Source organism: Equus caballus, chromosome 10 (assembly GCF_041296265.1).
Source record: "Equus caballus isolate H_3958 breed thoroughbred chromosome 10, TB-T2T, whole genome shotgun sequence".
In the NCBI taxonomy this organism is placed as follows: domain Eukaryota; kingdom Metazoa; phylum Chordata; class Mammalia; order Perissodactyla; family Equidae; genus Equus; species Equus caballus.
Genome location: NC_091693.1, coordinates 81,774,398 through 81,793,173, shown reverse-complemented (window position 1 = coordinate 81,793,173; position 18,776 = coordinate 81,774,398). Strand labels below are relative to the sequence as shown.

At 34.6% G+C, this 18,776-nt stretch overlaps 1 protein-coding gene across 1 annotated transcript in view; it reads left to right on the top strand.

Moving 5' to 3' along the window:
* Positions 1-18,776, top strand: part of C10H6orf58 (chromosome 10 C6orf58 homolog) — a 53,604-nt gene that overhangs the window by 12,989 nt on the left and 21,839 nt on the right. Inside the window, exons 2-6 of the mRNA XM_070223765.1 lie at positions 2,084-2,323; positions 6,427-6,513; positions 7,265-7,449; positions 8,399-8,499; positions 17,304-17,542. Of these exons, the coding sequence (XP_070079866.1) occupies positions 2,084-2,323; positions 6,427-6,513; positions 7,265-7,449; positions 8,399-8,499; positions 17,304-17,542 (852 nt within the window). The remainder of the gene's footprint in view (positions 1-2,083; positions 2,324-6,426; positions 6,514-7,264; positions 7,450-8,398; positions 8,500-17,303; positions 17,543-18,776) is intronic.

Here is an 18,776-nt window from a genome sequence, read left to right as displayed (position 1 = left end):
CCACGGACAGGATTCTTGAACATTAAGATGTCTTCCTCCATTACAGTCTTCCAGCATTGCATATGTGTTTAGTTCTCCTCTGTGTAATAAGAAAATGTAAATTATAGGAAGAAGTCAATGGAATATTATTTAGCCATAAAAAAGAAATCTGCCATTTGCAACAACATGGATGAACCTGAATAACATTATGCTAGGTGAAATAAGCCAGACAAAAGAAAGACAAATACTGTATGATCTCACTTATATGCAGAATCTAAAAAAGTTGAACTCACATAAGCAGAGAGTAGAATAGTGGTTGCCAGGGACTGGAGGGTGCAGGAAATGGGGAGGTGTTGGTCAAAGGGTACAAACATTCAGTTATAAGATGAGTAAGTTCTGGGGATCTAATTTACAGCATAGTGACTACAGTTAATAATACTGTATTTTATACTTGATATCTGCTAAGAAAGCAAATCTTAAATATTCTTAACACACATACACACAAAATGGTAACTATATGAGGTGATGGATGTGTTATTAGCTTGATTGTGGTAATCATTTCACAATATATATGTGTATCAAAACACTATATTATGTGCATTAAATATATGCAATTTTTATTTGTCATTTATACCTCAATGAAGCTGGGAAAAAAGTCAAATTGAAGGTAAAGTTCATCTATCACACAACAAATTACTTTCCTTCATTAGAGATTAAATTTTTACAGTAATCTTCTGTTGAACATCTCAGAGACTCTTTCTACTTTCTACTTTGTTCCCAAAAGCAGGTCACTGCTGATGCAGCACCAGGAATAAGGTCACTGCTCAATGAATATCTGTCAAACTAGGTCTGAAGGTTGAGAATGATTTTCTAACCAACTCACTTTGGTTAGAATAAACACACAGCACACATATACAGGGAAGCACTGGACTTGCATGAGCCCATGGCCTGCATATTCCCAATTATGGCCCGTAGTTCAGGTCACAGTGCAGGGGTTCTGAATTGACCATCTCTGTGCATCACTCCTGAATCCTCTTGGATTCAATTCTGACTGCAGCCACAGCTGCAATGATCAGTTCCACACAGGCTTTGACTTGCTTCATGCAGGTGCAATTTACAGCTTAATTTCATCACTCCTTGTACCTCTTACCTACTGTCCTGGGTTCCTTCACTTCTGCTTCTACATGGGACACCTGCAAGAGCCCACTTAACACACTGGACTGTGCAACCAGAACCACAGGAGAGCTTCTACCCTTTGGGTCATCTTTGATGAGTGGATGATGAGAGAAAATTCTTCTCGCTTCCATCCTCAAGGCCAGTGGTTCTTTCATAAGAATGTTCCATATTAGTCCAAAGACAACATAACACTCTTACCCTTAGTGGAGGGAAGCCAATTATCTCTTCTTGTCTTAGCTTTTCCTCCTTCCCTTTTATTCTTTCTCCTTTTCTTTCATTCTGTAACCCCTGAAGTAAACTACCTGGACACAAGGCTTTGGATCAGATCCTGCTAATGAGGATTTTGGATTGACAGGTCTGACGTACACATCTGGACTTGCACGTGGCTGAGAATTAAGAGAGATTTGGTGAAGTCCCAAATATCATTAAAATGTCTTCCAAATTCTACCTAAAATTACTTACTTTATCATTTACATTGCTGAAATCCCACCAATTAGAGATTATTTTGGATCAATAGTCATCCTTTAAAATACAAGTACCTCTGGGAAGGACATCTAATTTATTATCATAGTTAGTATGAGAGACAGACGGATAGAATACAGACACAGAAACAAATTTAGGAAGAAACCAAGTCTTACTAAAAATTCTAGAGACTGATACATAGTCAACATTATTTTTTGGGGAGATGGCTAACAAGTGAGGTATCCTATTATCTTTGGCAAGGTATTTTTTTTTTATCTCCGCCCTGTCATTACCAGGAAAGAGAACTGAAAGCATTGATTGGAAGAGGTGTAACAAGTAATATGACTTCCTCCTTTACTTCCCAATAAAAGTCCTGTCATAACCTTAATCTCCAGGTTAAACAGTATGGCGCTCGATCTTTCTTGGGACTATGTAGTAATTGTTTGTATTTTTGCTTCTTTGGCAGAAACGTCCAATATCTCAGATGCATATCCCCCTCTGTGGAAAGAGAGTCCTGGTGAGTTCAGTGACTACAAGGTAGAAAATGGAAAGTATGTTATTAATGTCTGGCATTACCTTGAGAGAATGGGGACATATAAAATCCTATTGAACAAGACAGCCAAGTATTTTGAAAAATTTGCACCCGAAAATGAACAAAATATTTTATGGGGATTGCCTGTACATCATGGATGGCAATATTATACAGGTAAGAACGACTCTCCTTCTCATTGCAATTACCCTTTGATCTAACTTTAAAATAAATAGAAAGTAGTAACTGGTATATATACTACCACCTTTTTGAAAATTATTTTTTTCTCTCTTTCCCCTTCCTATTCCCTTTCCAGCTATTCTTTTCTCACTCTTCCTCTTCTATTTTTCTCCTCATTCTCCCGTAATCTCTCTGTTAAGCATTTATGGAATGCCCCCTGGGTGCATGGTTTTTCTACCCAGCAATGTCCAATAGACCTTAAAAATCCTCTGTAGGAAAACCTTTCTCTCATATGTTCTCTCCCTGAAAACTGTTTCTATGATCAGAAATAAAAGTAGAGATTTATTTTGGAGCAAAAATATCATAAATCACAACCTATCTTATTCTGGCTAAAAATGTCATTCAAGAAATAAGAGAATTTTATCAATAGCTTCCAGAAAACAGTATTGGAAGAAAAGAATCACTGAGAAAGTGGATGTGTTGTGGGAAAGATAAGGGAGGAGACTCTTCAAGGTCTGATCTATGATAACATCCTAAACTAGGGTAGGAAGGATCTCCTGCCATCCAGTATAACACCTATTCTTAGTCTGTCCTTGGCATGGAGAAGCGGACTTTCTGAATTCCTGAGACATGGTTCAGGAGAAGCTCAAACATAAGGTCCACTGTAAACAATAACCAACACTCTCGAACGGGATGTACATCGACCCTTAGGAAAGTTTTCTATTCCGGGTCCAGTAACGAGCAAATAGCAAGAAAGAACGTTTGACTGGATACCTTTCAAAATTTCATTTTCATTTATGAACATAATAAGTGAGATTCTTCTCTTTTTTAAGTGATTGATTTTACTTAGAATTTAATTGAGTTGAACTCTGACATAACTAGGGATAACCAAAATAGGATCAAAAATTGTGAAAGTAGCCCATAAAGTTTTTTCACCAACAATATGCGAGGTCTGAAACCGAAGATAATGACCATAAGTACAGGAGCAGCTCAGGGAAGAGAGGTGACAACCATGGGCTGAGATTATCCCAAGAATAAAGTGGGACCAGAAAGCTTGATGGAGGTATTGCTAGAATACAAATTACAAAGATGGCAATGACAGCAGACTATATTGGGAGCAAGACTACTGCATTGACAGGAAAATTAGAATGTGCAAAAGAGTAGTGGGTGGTAAATTTGAGATCAATTAGGGCCAGTTTAGGAGATATTTTTAAAGTCAGATTGAGGAATTTTAATTGGGCTCTTAAGCAACATGGTTTAGTTTAGTAACAAGGACCTAATGTTTATGCAATACTTGAGCACTTTAAATGTTTCTTTCTTTCTTGTTTAGCAGATTTTTTTAAATAGCTTTATTAATATATAATAAACATACAATAAACTGTACATTTAAAAATGTATTGATAAGTTCAATATATGTGTAAAGCCTTGAACCTATCACCACAGATAATTATTTTATGCGTCGCTCTATTCAGGGCTGGCCTGGTGGCACAGTGGTTAGGTTCACATGCTCCGCTTCAGTGGCCCGGGGTTTGTGGGTTTGGAGACCAGGCGCGGACCTACACACCACCCATCAAGCCATGCTGTGGTGGCACCCCACATACGAAACAAAGGAAGATTGGCACAGATATTAGCTCAGGGACAATCTTCCTCACCCTCCAAAACAAATTCTTTTCCCTTTGTGTTCTCATCTTCAGGAACTTCCTTACTCTCTATGTCCATGCCCTCCCTGCCCCCTGAGTCACTCAACTCCTCACCCCGCCCCATTCCCCAACTACGCTGGTAACCACTGATCTGGTTTCTATGATTGCACATTAGACAGCATTATCTAGAATTTTCATATAAACAGTTGTATATTCTCTTTTTGTTTGATTTGTTTCAGTTGTCTTGATTACTTTGAGATTCATCAATCTAGTTGCATATTCACTCATTATTAGTCAATAATTAATTGAATTAATAGTCAATATTCATTCATTTTTATTGCTTAGCAGAAAGTTTAATTGGAAAAATGTTGGAATCAGGAAGAGAATATTGGGAGTCAGACACAGGATAAGGAAGTGCACCAAAGAGAAAAAGAGATGAAAAAAGGGATGACTGAGGCAAACATAAAAGATATTTACAGTAGATTTCATGACTTCCCAACATGATTAGGAAGGAAAGTTAGAAATGATACAACCTAGAGGACAGTTAAGGGGAAAACATAAGATACCAGATAAAAGTGAGAGTGTTGTGAACTGGAATAATCTAGAAATAGAAGTTTTGAAGTGAATCTTGAAAAAAGGATAGAATGTTTATGAATTAAAAAAGAAGTAATCCATGAAGAAAGAAATAGAATGAACTAAAGGACAAAGTTTGGAGTTAGTGTGATATATGTGAGAAAACAAGAGAGGGAAATGTTGAGAGTACGGGAGATGTGTAACTTTTGTTAGGGACATGATATAGTGGGGGAATAGAGTAAGTTCACAGCAGAAATTTGTGTTTGAATAGTAACAAATATAGCATTAATTTTGTTCTTGAAAAAATGGGTGTGACAAAAACCAAATTTTGATGAAAGGTATAGAAAGCATTTCTCGCCACGGGAAGGCAAGAAAAAAAGTCTTCAGAGGATAAAACAACAGGAGAACACAGTTTGACTATAAAGAAGGGGAAAGTGCTGAAGATGTCTAGAAGAGTAGTGAAAATCCTCTGGCAAAAAACAGAAAGTTCATGAGCAAGCCCTGATTGCCTAGTGGTTAAAGTTCGACATTCTTACAACTTTGGTGGCCTGGGGTCATTTCCTGGTCTTGGAACCACACCACCAGCCTGTCAGTTGGTGACTCTGTGAGTTGGAGACTCACATAGAAGAACTAAAGAGACTCACAACTAGGGTATACAACCATACACTGGGGCTTTGGAGAGGAAAATAAAAAAGAGGAAGATTGGTAACGGATGTGCAACAGATGTCAGCTCAGGGTGAATCTTTCCCTGCAAAAGAAGAAAAGGAACTCTTAAAAGAAACAATGGAAAGTTCATGAAGCAGTCTTCCTTTACTGTCAAGATGAAGAGCTCAGTCTCAGGTGTGTTCAGTTGGAGATAACTTGGAATCACCACTATAGGAGTTCTGTGAGGGATTGACAAACATGGAACTGGCACACAGTGAGGATTTAGATCAGAAGATATGGAAGTAAGCAACATAAAGAAGTCCTTAGGTTAGCATCATGGGTGAATGTCCTCAGAGAGTGAGTGGACTTAACAGGAGAGACTCTTGGAATTACAGTCAAAACAACTCCCAAATGTGAGAAAAATCTAAGATTCAGGAGAGGAACATTTCACATATTTGAATATTATTCCAGTTTAAAAAAGGAATAACAATTTTAAGAAATTTATATGCACTAACAGAACTACCCAGATCTTTACTCTTGCCGAGTTGAAGGTAAGCAGGTCAAGAAGAACCAAGTGAGGAACTAGAATGAGAGAATGAAGAGGAAACATAATAGGTTCATGGGGAAAAAACAGGTAGAACTGGTGAGAAGGACATCATGAATATAGGGTCAGGAACAAGAAAGAGAAAGGGAAAAAACAGAATAATGGCTAATATTTTTAGAGCACATGTTCACTGAGCTGAGCACTTTGCATAGCTTTCTTCATTCAACATCCCTAAACCTTAATGAGGTAATTGTTATTAGTCTCCCTAGGATGCAGATTAGAAAACTGAGACACAGAATTTATTTATCCAGGGTAAAATATGGCAAGCAATGAAAAAGGATTTGATTTTAGGCAAATAGAGTATAGATTTTGTTCATTATACAATATCAACTCCCTGATGTTGAAGATAAAGAGTAGAGGAGTTAGAAAGTAGAAGAAATAAAAACTATAGAGGTTAAAAAAATAAGGTCTAGGAGAAAGAGTAGATTATTGTAGGGATATTAAAGAAAAGGAAGGAATATAAATGGGAGATGAGAAGTAAAATGTCAAGAAGTGAAGGAAAAATAGTGCTGAGAAGGCTGACACAGTTCTTTCAGAGAATAAAAATTTTATGCATTCTTGTAAACATAACGTACCTACTTTACATACAGCTTAAAAATAGGCCAAGTAAACCCAATTCTAGATCCTCTCTCTTTCAGGCAGGTTAGCTGATCCCACCCAAAGGACTGGCTGCGGCCATGAATCTGGGGATCATCTGTGCATCTCTGTGGACAGTTGGTGGGCCGGTGAGTTTGATGTAAGAGTCAAACCTCAGATTGATGACCTTTCCACAAAGAATCAATTCAACCTATAATCTCAGTTAGGGGAAAAACCCCCAGAATTACTACTTTTACAAAAATAATCTGTTTGACTCAAATCCTCTGAATGTTTTGAGATGGATTTTTAGATAGATATTTTTTAAATTTACTAAGTACCTTATCCAATTATGAAAATATCAACCAGAGAAAACTTGTAAACCTCAAAACTTTCTTTAAATACATAGAACAGAAGTAGGAATTTGTGATATATTATCAAACAAAATGTTTTTAACAAGAAAAAATCTAGATACGTACTAGAATATTTTAAAGGTACATCAGATTTTCAAATTCAGAATAAAAACTCATAGAGTTTTGTATGTGTGTATTTTTGTATGCACAGCATTGTATGGATAAGTAACTAAATTTTCCTTTTTCATTTATTGTGCTTTAGAATTTAGTGTTTTTAAATTTCAATGTAATTATTATCTATGATTTAAAATAATAAATCTACAACATAAATTCATTCTGCTTTATGAAAGCAGAGTTTTTAAGAAAAGCATATTCGAGTTGCATATAACACTAAAGGAAATTTTTGATAAAGTTTCTGAAGTGCCCAGAACTACTGCTTAAGTTTTACCATGTTTCTAGATCTGTGGATTTACTTTTATGGTAGATTTCTTTACTTCAAAAACAACCTCTTTTATATGTTAACATTAATAATAACTTTTTGTTTATACAGACTTTAATTATTATCTCTCTGCAATGCCCTTCCTTGCTGCGATTGATTCCGGCATAATGGGGATATCATCAGACAATGTCACTTTTTTGCCACCATCCAAGGATCAGATGAGTTTTTGTTATAATGTTTCTAGCTGTCATTCATCCTTTCCAGAAGCAATGAAAAAGTGGAATGAATTTTATCAGGTTTTTTTTAGTGTTTTCATAAATACTCTTTGAAGGTAGCAGATAATTTTTCAATAATATTTAATGTAGATTTTTTTGTGCATTGAATAATATGTTCCTAAGGAATGCAGTTCTTAAAATGAAAAAGCTTATTATGATGACAGCAATATTAGTATGAGTAGATTACTGCATGCCATCGTATCTCATTAGTACCCTTATGACCAATATAGTATTGAGGCTGCCCTGTCCACTCTTCTCACACCAAATAAATTATATACAAACACCTGAGCCTGGAGAAATTATGGCTTCATAGTGCATGAAGTATCCTAGATCACCACAATTTCAGGTCAACTGAGCAATAACCTATATATAAATACAGTTATGGAATAGACTGTGGGGAATTTGATCAGCTTATTTCATAAACAATTATAAACAATAATATGATAAACAGTCATATATTAGTTGACTGAAATGGTCATTTGACAATCAGAATCGTATATTGATATCCCAAGCAAAGCATCATGGGTGAAAGAGTAAATATCCAAAGATCCAATTTCCCTTTAGAGACCTTGTTCATTATATTGCATATGATTAGATAAAATACTCTTATTCTTCCCATTTCCCCCAATTCTGACTCTGAAGACTTTGTGGAAAGTTCATTGCATGGCAAGAGAAAAACAAAGAAGTAAAACACTAAAGTTCTAGTTCTTAACAGTATAAAACTCTAAACATTTCAAAAGCACATGGTTTATTCCTTCCAAATGGATCAGTATTACTAGTAATTAATATAGCTAATACAAAGCTCTTTACGGAGTGTTGAGCATTAACTCTTTCATACTTTAACTCTGGGAAAAAATATTCTCCCCTCATTTAGAATGTTGAAAAATTATATTTGTAAATAGAATTGATTTTCAGGAATACAGATTGTTATAATTGCCTAAATATTAACAGCGTTTTACTTCTTGAACAGCATGTAAAGTCATGTTCTGATAACCTTGATGACCTGTTGAAGTACTTATGGGCTGCACATGTCTCGTCTTTGAAAATTGCTCATAAAAGTTTTCATGATAGGTAAGAATGGATCTAAAGTTATTTTGTTTTAATGTGATAACAATCTTTCAATTTTACACCATTTTTTTCCATTGAAGTCTTTTGCAATTTACCTATTTACCAATATGTCAAACATAGATGAGTATTTGATAAAGAGAAAATTGGCAAGAAAATGTTTTACTTGATAAATTTCAAAAGTATTTTATAACTAGGGAGGGAAAAATATGAAGAAAAGTAAGCTTGTAAAACAAAATATAATGAAATAAAAAGCAATAAACCAAGTGAAACCAGAAGTATAAGACCAAAAAAATGTTATTTCAACATGAACTGTTGTCTATAAACCAGAAGGATGTAATAGCAAGTAATTGCAGGACCTTTACATCATTTTGATCAGAGATAATAACTTGGTTAACACATATTTGGAGGGAAATATTCAAGAAGCATCTTGGTTATCACGCCAGATAGCTGAAACAATCTCAAAATTCTCCCCATTTTATAGCAAACTAGGTTGAATAAGGGAGCATGAGTTGGTATGGAAGTGAATGACACTGTAGTAGGGGTATTATCTGCCACCCAGAGTGAGACATTGTGAAGAAAAAAGGAAAATAGATTAACTGGTTTAAAGATCACATGCAAACTGGCTCACATGTTTGAGGTCTTCTTGTTAACCACCTACTTTTGTCTTTCTTAATGACCCCAAGCCCAACTAAGATAAAAAAAAAAATCAGAGTCAGGAGACTTATACTGCTTTGTATATTTTATCTCTTGGTATTGCTTCAAGGGCTAACTTTTTAATTGGTCAATGGGACGGTTCATCCTCTTGGCATGTCTGTGAGAGGAATTAGGATTGTAGCCATTATAACATTTTTTTGTTGTGGCTCAACTTCCCAACCTACTTCTGATGACTGACAAAAAGGGGTGAGGTTATCAGCCAAAGAAGTATAGAGGGAGTTGACAAAATCAAGATTGGAATTGAGATCAAGCCATTATAGTTTATAGAACATAGTTTGTAAAATAATATTTTTTCATTTGTAGATTTTCCCAATCACGTGCAAAACTAAATTCTCCTAGGAAATAGCATTTTTCATGGCAACTCTCAAACGATGATGAGAATAGCACCCAATTTCTGAAATAAAATGACAAAACTGAATTTATTTCAACTCTAGGAAGAGAGAATGTCAGTCAGGGACAGTATCACTGAGCAGAGCACTCTTCTCATCTTGTGATGGGTGGTTAGGAGATACTGAGTTCAGGGATTGGTAGATTTTCAGGCATTTAAGTGAATTGAACCATCAGTATAAGAGGGTTACTCAGGTGAGACAGTTGTCAATTGTCAGTAGAATCATGTTTATACAGGGAATCCATTCCTGGTTGGCTGACCTTCAGAAATAAGGGGATGTCACTAATTGAAGGCTTGCAAAAACCTGTTCATGAAGACTAGTTTTTGTTGATTGATTGAAGAAGTCTAAAATGGTTTGTTGGCCACTTATTACTATGTCTACAGAGCATTTGTGTTTTCCTTGGGATGAGAGAACCTGCTTTTATGCTCACAAACATGACAGTACTTCAGGTAGTTAAATTTTAAGGATGTTGCAGATAAGTTTTGCTTATAGATATAATTTCCGTCATTTGCTTAGTTTTTCATGCTCATTGCATTTATTCCTAATTATTGAATAATCTGGAAATACTTGACTCATTTTTCAATATATAAAATTAATAAATAACCTAGAAAAAAGACATCCATATGAATTGTTTGGTGAATAAGTTTAAATGTGTATGTGCCTGTTTTTTTCAAGCACCACCTCAGAATTTAATTAGTTAAGTAAACAAACCTACCCTTCACACTTACTTGATTGCATCTTATATAATCTTTTTTCTTGATTTGCTTCCTTATTTTTGTGAATCCAATTTTTCAATGGAGAAGAAGGGTTGATGGAAGGTTAAATTTGAGTCTTTACATATCTGAAATTAACATTATTCTATCAAGACACCTGACTGATAATTTAGCTGAGTGTAGAATCATAGATAAAAAATAGTATTATAGGTATTCACTTTTTTCATAAAGCTTCTGAAATTTCAAGGAGTTGTGATTTAGTGTGTTATTTTCCATTCTTCTTGCAGAGTGCATAGCCTAAAACTCCATTTTCTCTGTTCTATTGTAATTCCTGTACTTCTGTGTCAAATCTCCTACATCATAAATCTAATTGTTCTAGTTTTTTTCCTCTTGCTTTCCACATTTCTGTTTTTTGCAACTTTCTATCCAATTTCCTCAACTTTATCTTCTAATCTTTTTGTTGATATGTTCCTATTTAGTACACCGTTTTTATAATTTCATTCAGATGTTGTATTGGAATGTGTTAAGATAATGATCATTCTTTGATACAGTAAAACTTTTTAGTGTTTAAAATAATTTTCATTGAAGACAAATCTAAGTATTGAATCCTGAATTTTGGACATGAGAAATCTCTAATCACTTTTTCATCTGTAAAATGGGAATAATAACACATTAGGGTTGTTTTAGAAGTACATTCATAGCATAATAATTGCCATATAATCTGCAATCAATATAAAGTGACTTCAACTATTATTTTTTTTTCAAAAAGGATATATAGGGTAGAAGTTAAGTATAGGATTCTTTCAACCAGAACATCTGGTCTCAAATCCTAGATCTACATATTATTAGTTGTAGAAAATTGGGTTATTTTTTCTATGTGACTCCACTTCTTTAACTATTAAGGAAACAATTTGGGTGGTACTTCTGGAACAGCAGAGTGAGGATCTCCCTAAATTTACTCCTTAATAAAAGCAACAAAAATGCTGTCAAAAATGGTCAAAATCAACACTTTCAGAATTATTGGAATTCTCCAATGGCTTGCAACATCTGAAAAATATTTGTTCAACAAAAGTGATAAACTTAGGTAAGAACAGCAGGGTTTGTGGTCTTTTAACTTGGCCTATCTCATCCCATTTCCCCTAGTTCTGCAGGAGCCTCGAAAAACAACAGCCTTGTAACTAATGTAGCTGTGAAAACCAGCAGCTGTGCAGCCACCAAAAGAGCATACTCGGTTTGGAGATCCTCAAAAAGCCGCACCCCCAGAGCACTGTCACTATTTGACCTGCCTCACAGCTCCCTGGAAAAATTTTATTCTCAAGGTGTTGTAGTTACTTAAGCTACACATTCTGTGGCCAAAGTTCTATACCCAAGGCATTTGTGGAAAATCAATCAGCATCAATTGTTTAACATTTCAGCTGCCTGAGACTGCTATAGCAGTTGCAGCAAACAAAGGCCAGGCCAAAAACTTAAAAGGACAATCTGGAGGATAAGATGCCCATAGGGCACTTTGAAAAGGCCTGAAATATCCCTGGGGATCTAGAAGCCTACACTCATCAACAGAACTGAGGACATACTTGGGCCAAAACTGAGAAGACCCCAATATCTCTCCTCTGGCTCACATTGAGGCCCTGAATAAGTAAGAAGTAAAGGCTAAGGCAAAGTTGTAAAAGCCCTTACATTGAAGGTGTGCCCCAACACACAGAGTTCCTCAGCAAAGGGTAGAAGACGTGCTGATTCAAGGAATTTAAGAAAATCTTTAACCAATCATTGGCTGACCATTAAGCTTACTGAGCAGGGATTTCAGTGATGACTCATTACAGAGAATACAGACTGTATAACAGAATTAGTCCAGGCAAATCAATAAACAAACTATGACAAGAGGACCAAGCAACTGGTAAGAGTGGGAATCTAAATTTCAAAGTTGCCATTTTATATTGTCTGGAATGTCTAGTGTTCAAAAGAAAAGTAAAATATGTGCAAAAAAAACCCAATAAAATATTGCATGGATGCATACATACACAGAGAATCAGTCAATAGAAATTGTTCTTCTGTGGGCTCTAAAGATGGACTCATTAGTACAATTTTTGAATTAGCTATTATGAACACATTTAAAGAAGTGAAAGAAATCATGTTTGAAGAATTTAAGGAAAGTAAGACAACTGACAACAATGTCTTACTAAGTAGATAATATCCATAAAGAAATAAAATTAATAGAAAAAATAGAAATTCTGGAGTTGAAAAGTATAATAGCCAAAATGAGTAATTCACTGGAAGGATTCAAACGCAGATTCAAGCTGGCAAGAGAAAGAATCAGTGAACTTGAATATAGGCAAATCGAGATTGTCCAGTGTGAGAAACAAAAAGAATAAGGAAGGAAGAAAAATTAAGAGAGCTTCACACACCTGTGGGATACCAGCAAACGTGTAATACATATGTAATGAGATTTCAAGAACGAGAGAGGGAGAAAAGGGGCAGAAAGAATATCTTAAGAAATAATAGCCAGAAATTTCCCAAACTTGATTTTAAGACATTAAGCTACACATCCAAGAAGCACGATAAACCCTAAGTAGCACGAACTCAAGAAAAGCTAATTTAGAATTTAGACGAATTGCCATCAAAGTATCCAAAGCCAAAGAGACAGAAGAAATCTTAAAAGCAGCACGAGAAAAATGACTCATTGTGTACAAGGGATCCTCAATAAGTTTAAGAGCTGATTTCTTATCAGAACCCATGAAGGACAGAAGACAGAGCTATGGTATATTTGAAGGTTTAAAAGAAAAGAAATGTCAACCAAGATTTATATATACAGCAAAACTAACTTTTAAAGATGCAGGAGAAATTAAGACAATTCCAGATAAGCGAAAATGAGGGAATTAATTGCTAGCAAACTTGCCTTTCAAGAAATAATAAAAGGTGTCCATGTTGAAGTCGAAAGGACACAAGATGGTAACTCAAATGTACATGAAGAAATAAACAGTTTCAGTGAAGGAACTACATAGGTAAGCATAAAAGAAGTGTGAATGTATATTCTTGTATCACTTTTGTTTTCCATTTGATTTTAAAAGACAACTGCACAAAGCAATAGTTATAAAATTGCTTGGATGGGTTTATAATGTGTAAAGATATAACTAGTATAACATTAATAATACAAAGGAGGAGAGCAAGAGTTGAACTATACTGCAGCAAAATTTATGTAAATAATTAAAATGTTACTATTAATCTGAACTACATTGTTTTAAGTTAAGGTGGTAATTATAATTTCATCAGCTAAAAGAAATAGCTAAGAAAATAAATTTTAAAAAAATGTAAGAAACCCCAAAGGAATAAAAAGCTGCACTAGAAGCTATCTGTTTACCACAAAAGAAGATGATAGTAAAGGAAAAGAAGGCAAAGACATAAGATGTAAGGACAAATAGCAAAATGACAATATTACTCTGATACCAAAACCAGACAGGGACTTCACAAGAAAAGAAAACTACACACGGACATTTCTTATTAATATAGACACAAAAATCCTAAACACTATACTGGTAAACAGCATCCAGTGACATACAAAAAAAGCTATAAACCATGACCACATAGGGATTTATTCCATAAATGCAAAGTTGTTTTAGTATCTGATAATCAATCGATATAAGACACCATATTAATAGAATAAGGGACAAAAACCACAGGATCATCACAGGAGACACAGAAAAAGCATTTGATGATAACACTCTTTCATGATAAAAACACTTGAAAAACTAGGAATAAAACAAAATTTTCTCATCCTGCTAAAGGGCATTTAGAAAAACCCACACTTGACATCATAACGGTGAAAGACTGAATCCTTTCCCCTTAAGATGAAAACCAAGACAAGATTTCCATTCTTACTACATCTACTCAAGATTATGGTGGAGGTACTAGCCAAGAAAATTAGGTAATAAAAAGAAATAAAAGTAATCTAGATTGGAATGGAAGAAGTAATATTTTTTCTCTAAGAAATCCACTAAAAATCTATTATAATTAATATGCAAGTTCATCAGCCTGGCGAGATACAAGATCAACATACAAAAATCAGTTGTATTTCTATACATAAGTAATAAAAAATACCTAAAATGAAACTAAGAAACTAACTAAATGATACATTTACAGCAGTATCAAAAAGAATAAAATACATAGGAATAAATTTAACAAAAGAAGTGAGAAACGTGGCTACACTGAAAAGATACAAGATATTGTTGAAAGAAGTTAAAAATCTATTTAAAGGGAAAGACTTCTTGTGTTCATGGATTAGGAGACTTAATATTTTTAAGATAGCAACACTGCCTGAATTTATTTACAGATTCAATGCAATCTCTGTCAATCTCTTACTCTAAAAGTACAGTAATCAAGACAACATGTTGCTGCATAATAATAGACATATGGATCAATGAAATAGAACTGAAAGTACAGAAATAAAAGTTGACTTTCAACAAGGAGGTAAGACCATTGAATGGGTAAAGAATAGGCTTTTTTTCCTTTCTTTTTTTTTTTTTTTTTTGGTGGGGGGAAGATTAGCCCTGAGCCAACATCTGTGCCCATCTTCCTCTACTTTATATGTGGGTTGCCTGCCACGGCACGTCTTGATAAGCAGTGCATAGGCCCACATCTGGGATCTGAACTGGCGAACCCTGGGCCACTGAAGCAGAGCACGTGAACTTTGCTGTGCCACCAGGCTGGCCCCAAGAACAGTCTTTTTGACAATGCTGGAAAACTGGAAATCCACATGCAAATGAATGAAGTTTGTCTCCTACAATACAACAAACAACTCAAAACGCATCATAGACCTAAATATAAGACCTAAAACTAGAGAAGCCGTTATAAAGCTTTTTGACTTTGAGTTAGGAATTTTCTTCTAAGATGAGACATTGAAAGGACAAGAGACAAAGAAAAAGCAGATAAAACGGATTTCATAAAAACTAAATAGTTTTAGTGCAGCAAATGATACCATAAGAAAACAAAAGACATTACACAGAATGGGAGAAAATATTGGCAAATTGTGTATCTGTAAAAGACTTGTATCCAAATTATATTTTTAAACTCTCACAATTAGATAATAAAAAACCAAATAAACCTAATTTTTCAAAATGGAAAAAGGATTTGAGTAGGTATTTCTCCAAAGAAGATATGCAAATGGCCAATAACTAGATAAAGAGATGCTAAAAAACATTAATCAATAGAGAAGTAAAAATTAAAACCGTTAGGTAGCACTTTACACCTCCTAGAATGGCTAAAATCTGCAAGACAGACAGTAACAAGTGTTGGAAGGGTGTGGAGTATTTGGAATTTTCACATGTTGCTGGCAGGGTTAGAAAACAGTGCACTCACTTTGGAAAAAGAGTTTAACACTTCCTCAAAATTTTAACGTAGAGTTATTATATGACCCAACGTTTCTATGTCTAGGTAAATACCCAAGAGAATTGAAAACATATGCCCACATCTCTTTTTTATCTTCTATGTGCTATTGGCTCTCCTATAATTTATGCAATGTCTAGTTGTGCTATTATTAAGATTGTATGACCCCTACTGAATATCCTTATGTTTCATATCTTCTCTTTCTTAAATTTGAGATTTGGCTATGATGTTTTGATAAAAGCATGGTGTGCTTACCAGTTTTTCTATAATCAAGAACAGGGTAGATATTTCATCTTCTGTATTCCCATAGCTCCATAGAAAGCACATATACACAGGTGTGTTTCTTTCACAGAGGTTAACCACAGGATATGTTCCAATTTCTTTCTGAATCCATAATACCTAGATCCCCATGTCGGTATCAGAGTAATGCCAGAGGAAATGTAACAAGCCTCATGACTTCCATAGAAGTCTTGAAGGACGTTGGGCCTAATAAGCAAGCCATATAGTATAAAATATTTCAGAGGGAACAAGCATGGTTCAAAATAGCAAGTTGTTTACATACTCAGAAGATTGCTAGAACAGGTGATACAGATTACATAGATGAAAAATTATTCATTATAAATTTAAAATTTCTTTCTCAATAAGAAGAGAAAGTGTGAATGTAAATTAGGGCAATCACTATGGAAAACAGTATGGAGGTTCTTCAAAAAATTAAAAATAGAACTACCATACGATCCAGCAATTCCACTTCTGGTTATTTATCTGAAGAAAAATGAAAACTCTAGTTCAAAAAGATATTTGTACCCCCGTGTTCATTGCAGCATTATTTGCAATAGCCAAGTCATGGAAACAAAAGTGTCAATTGATTGATGAATGGATAAAGAAAATGCAGTACATATATGTGACAGAATATTACTCAGTCGTAAAAAAGAAGAAAATCTTGCCATGTGCAACAACATGAATGGACCTTGAGGGCATTATACTGAGTGAAATAAGTCAAATAGAGAAAGACAAATACAGTATAATCTCACTTATATGTGGAATCTAAAGAAAAGACAAGCTGCAAATACAGCAAACAGATACAGAGATACAGAGAACAGATTGGTGAAGGGGGTCAAAATGTTCTAATTTCCACTGATAAAATGAATACTTCAGGGGGATGCAAGGTATCAGGGGGATGCAAGGTACAGCATAGTAACTACTATAGTTGATAATACTATATTGCATATTTGAAAGTTGCTAAGAGAATAGATCTTAAAACTTTGCATGATAAGCAAAAAATTTTGTGACCTTCGTATGGTGATGAATATTAACTAGACTTGTGGTAATCATTTCCCAATATACACAAATACCGAATTTGTACGCTTTATGAAAACAACAAAATATTTGACTAAAAATACATATTTTTCTAAGATGGAAATTTCCAGATTTAAAATTCTAATAACATCTCTTCAAATGTTCAGATCCAGAGGCTAAAATCAACACCATATATTCAACACTATCTTCTAAAATGTAGAACAATGTAGTTGTGAACAAATCTGTTTTAAAAATAGAGTTGGCAAAATTCTGAGTAGACAAATTCTAAATGCCTACTTTTCCCCCACTTGTCTATTAGGTTAAAATATTATTCTAAACAAGAAGCGGATTTTGAAAGAAGCTGGGCTTTGTTCGTGGATTATTTAGCTCCACCACGCTTTCCTACAACTTTAACTAGAATGTATGAATTCCAGAAGGGCCTGCCGACACGGATGCTTGCTAGTGGGGATATAGCCCCTTTCATCAAGGACTTTACTGGCTTTCAGAACACAGTCCTGCTTGCTCTAAATTTTATCCGCAAAGTGCATGAATATACAGGTAAGAGACCTCAAGTCATTATTTTTTTGTAATTTCTATACGTTGTGTTGATTTCATAGGTAATGAAATAACATTAGAATCATAATTATAAATCATTACAGCAGGCTATCTAAACAAGGAAATGTTGACTTCCTATAGGTATCTCTTTCAAAATTTTAACAATAATCCTTGTGGGCTTATGACAGGTTTTATTTAATGAGCACATGTTATAGTCTTTTCCTCTCTTGGAATGTCCTCTCCTCTGAGGTCCTTGCACAAAGACAGCAGATCAATATCACTGCATCTTAGTTCGGCCAGAAGGTAATAGGAATCTTTATTTCTTTCTTGGATAAGTTTTACTATTTTATTTTATTTTGGTTTGTTTTTAAGTGAAAAATGTAATAAGCATGATAATGACACTTGCCATGATTAACAGAACCATGAAATAAATTGTTACAGGAACTTTCCTTATTCAGTTCTGCAAGTTATAGACACAAAGAAATCTGACCCCTCAAAATTCCCATTTTGGAGGAGGTATATTTCTCTAAATTTTCCAAATCCTAGGTTTACTAATAGTCGAAAACATAATGGTAAATTTGAAAATTACTTTCTTCTATTTCCCAGGTACCATTTACCCTTGTTCTACTGAGGAAAAAATATATATTTATATATTTTTATAAATATATATTAATATGGGTGCATACATGTATACACACATATATGTGTGTGTGTTTAATTTCTATTTCTTAAAGCAAAATTAGAAAATAAGATCTGAGTCAAAATAAAAATGAATACATTGTATATTAAATTTAAAAATTGTGCATGCATTTCTCAGGCTAATACTTGCTGTTTTAATAAATAAACCTTCAAATCGTAATGGCAAAACCCAATAGCATTCTATTTCTGGCTCACATGATGATTCAGGATGTTTACTGAACTAACAGGAGCCTTTCCTCCATGATAATTCAGGGACCCAGGATCCTTCCCTCTGTGGCTCCATCAATCTTCACAACTTCACCATTGTGCTCCCATTAAAAAATTAACGGAATTAGAGAGCTTAAAGGGGAGTCCCTTTTCTAAGGCCTAGAACCAGAAGCAACAAACATAACTTGATCTCACATACTTTTGTCAAGAATAGTCATACGGCGCCACTAGATGGGGAATGGAAGGGACTTGGGAAATTTAATCCTTGTCTGAGCTCCACCGACAGAGAAATCACAAAATCTGTTGATCTGCCAGTCATCTTTGCCACATT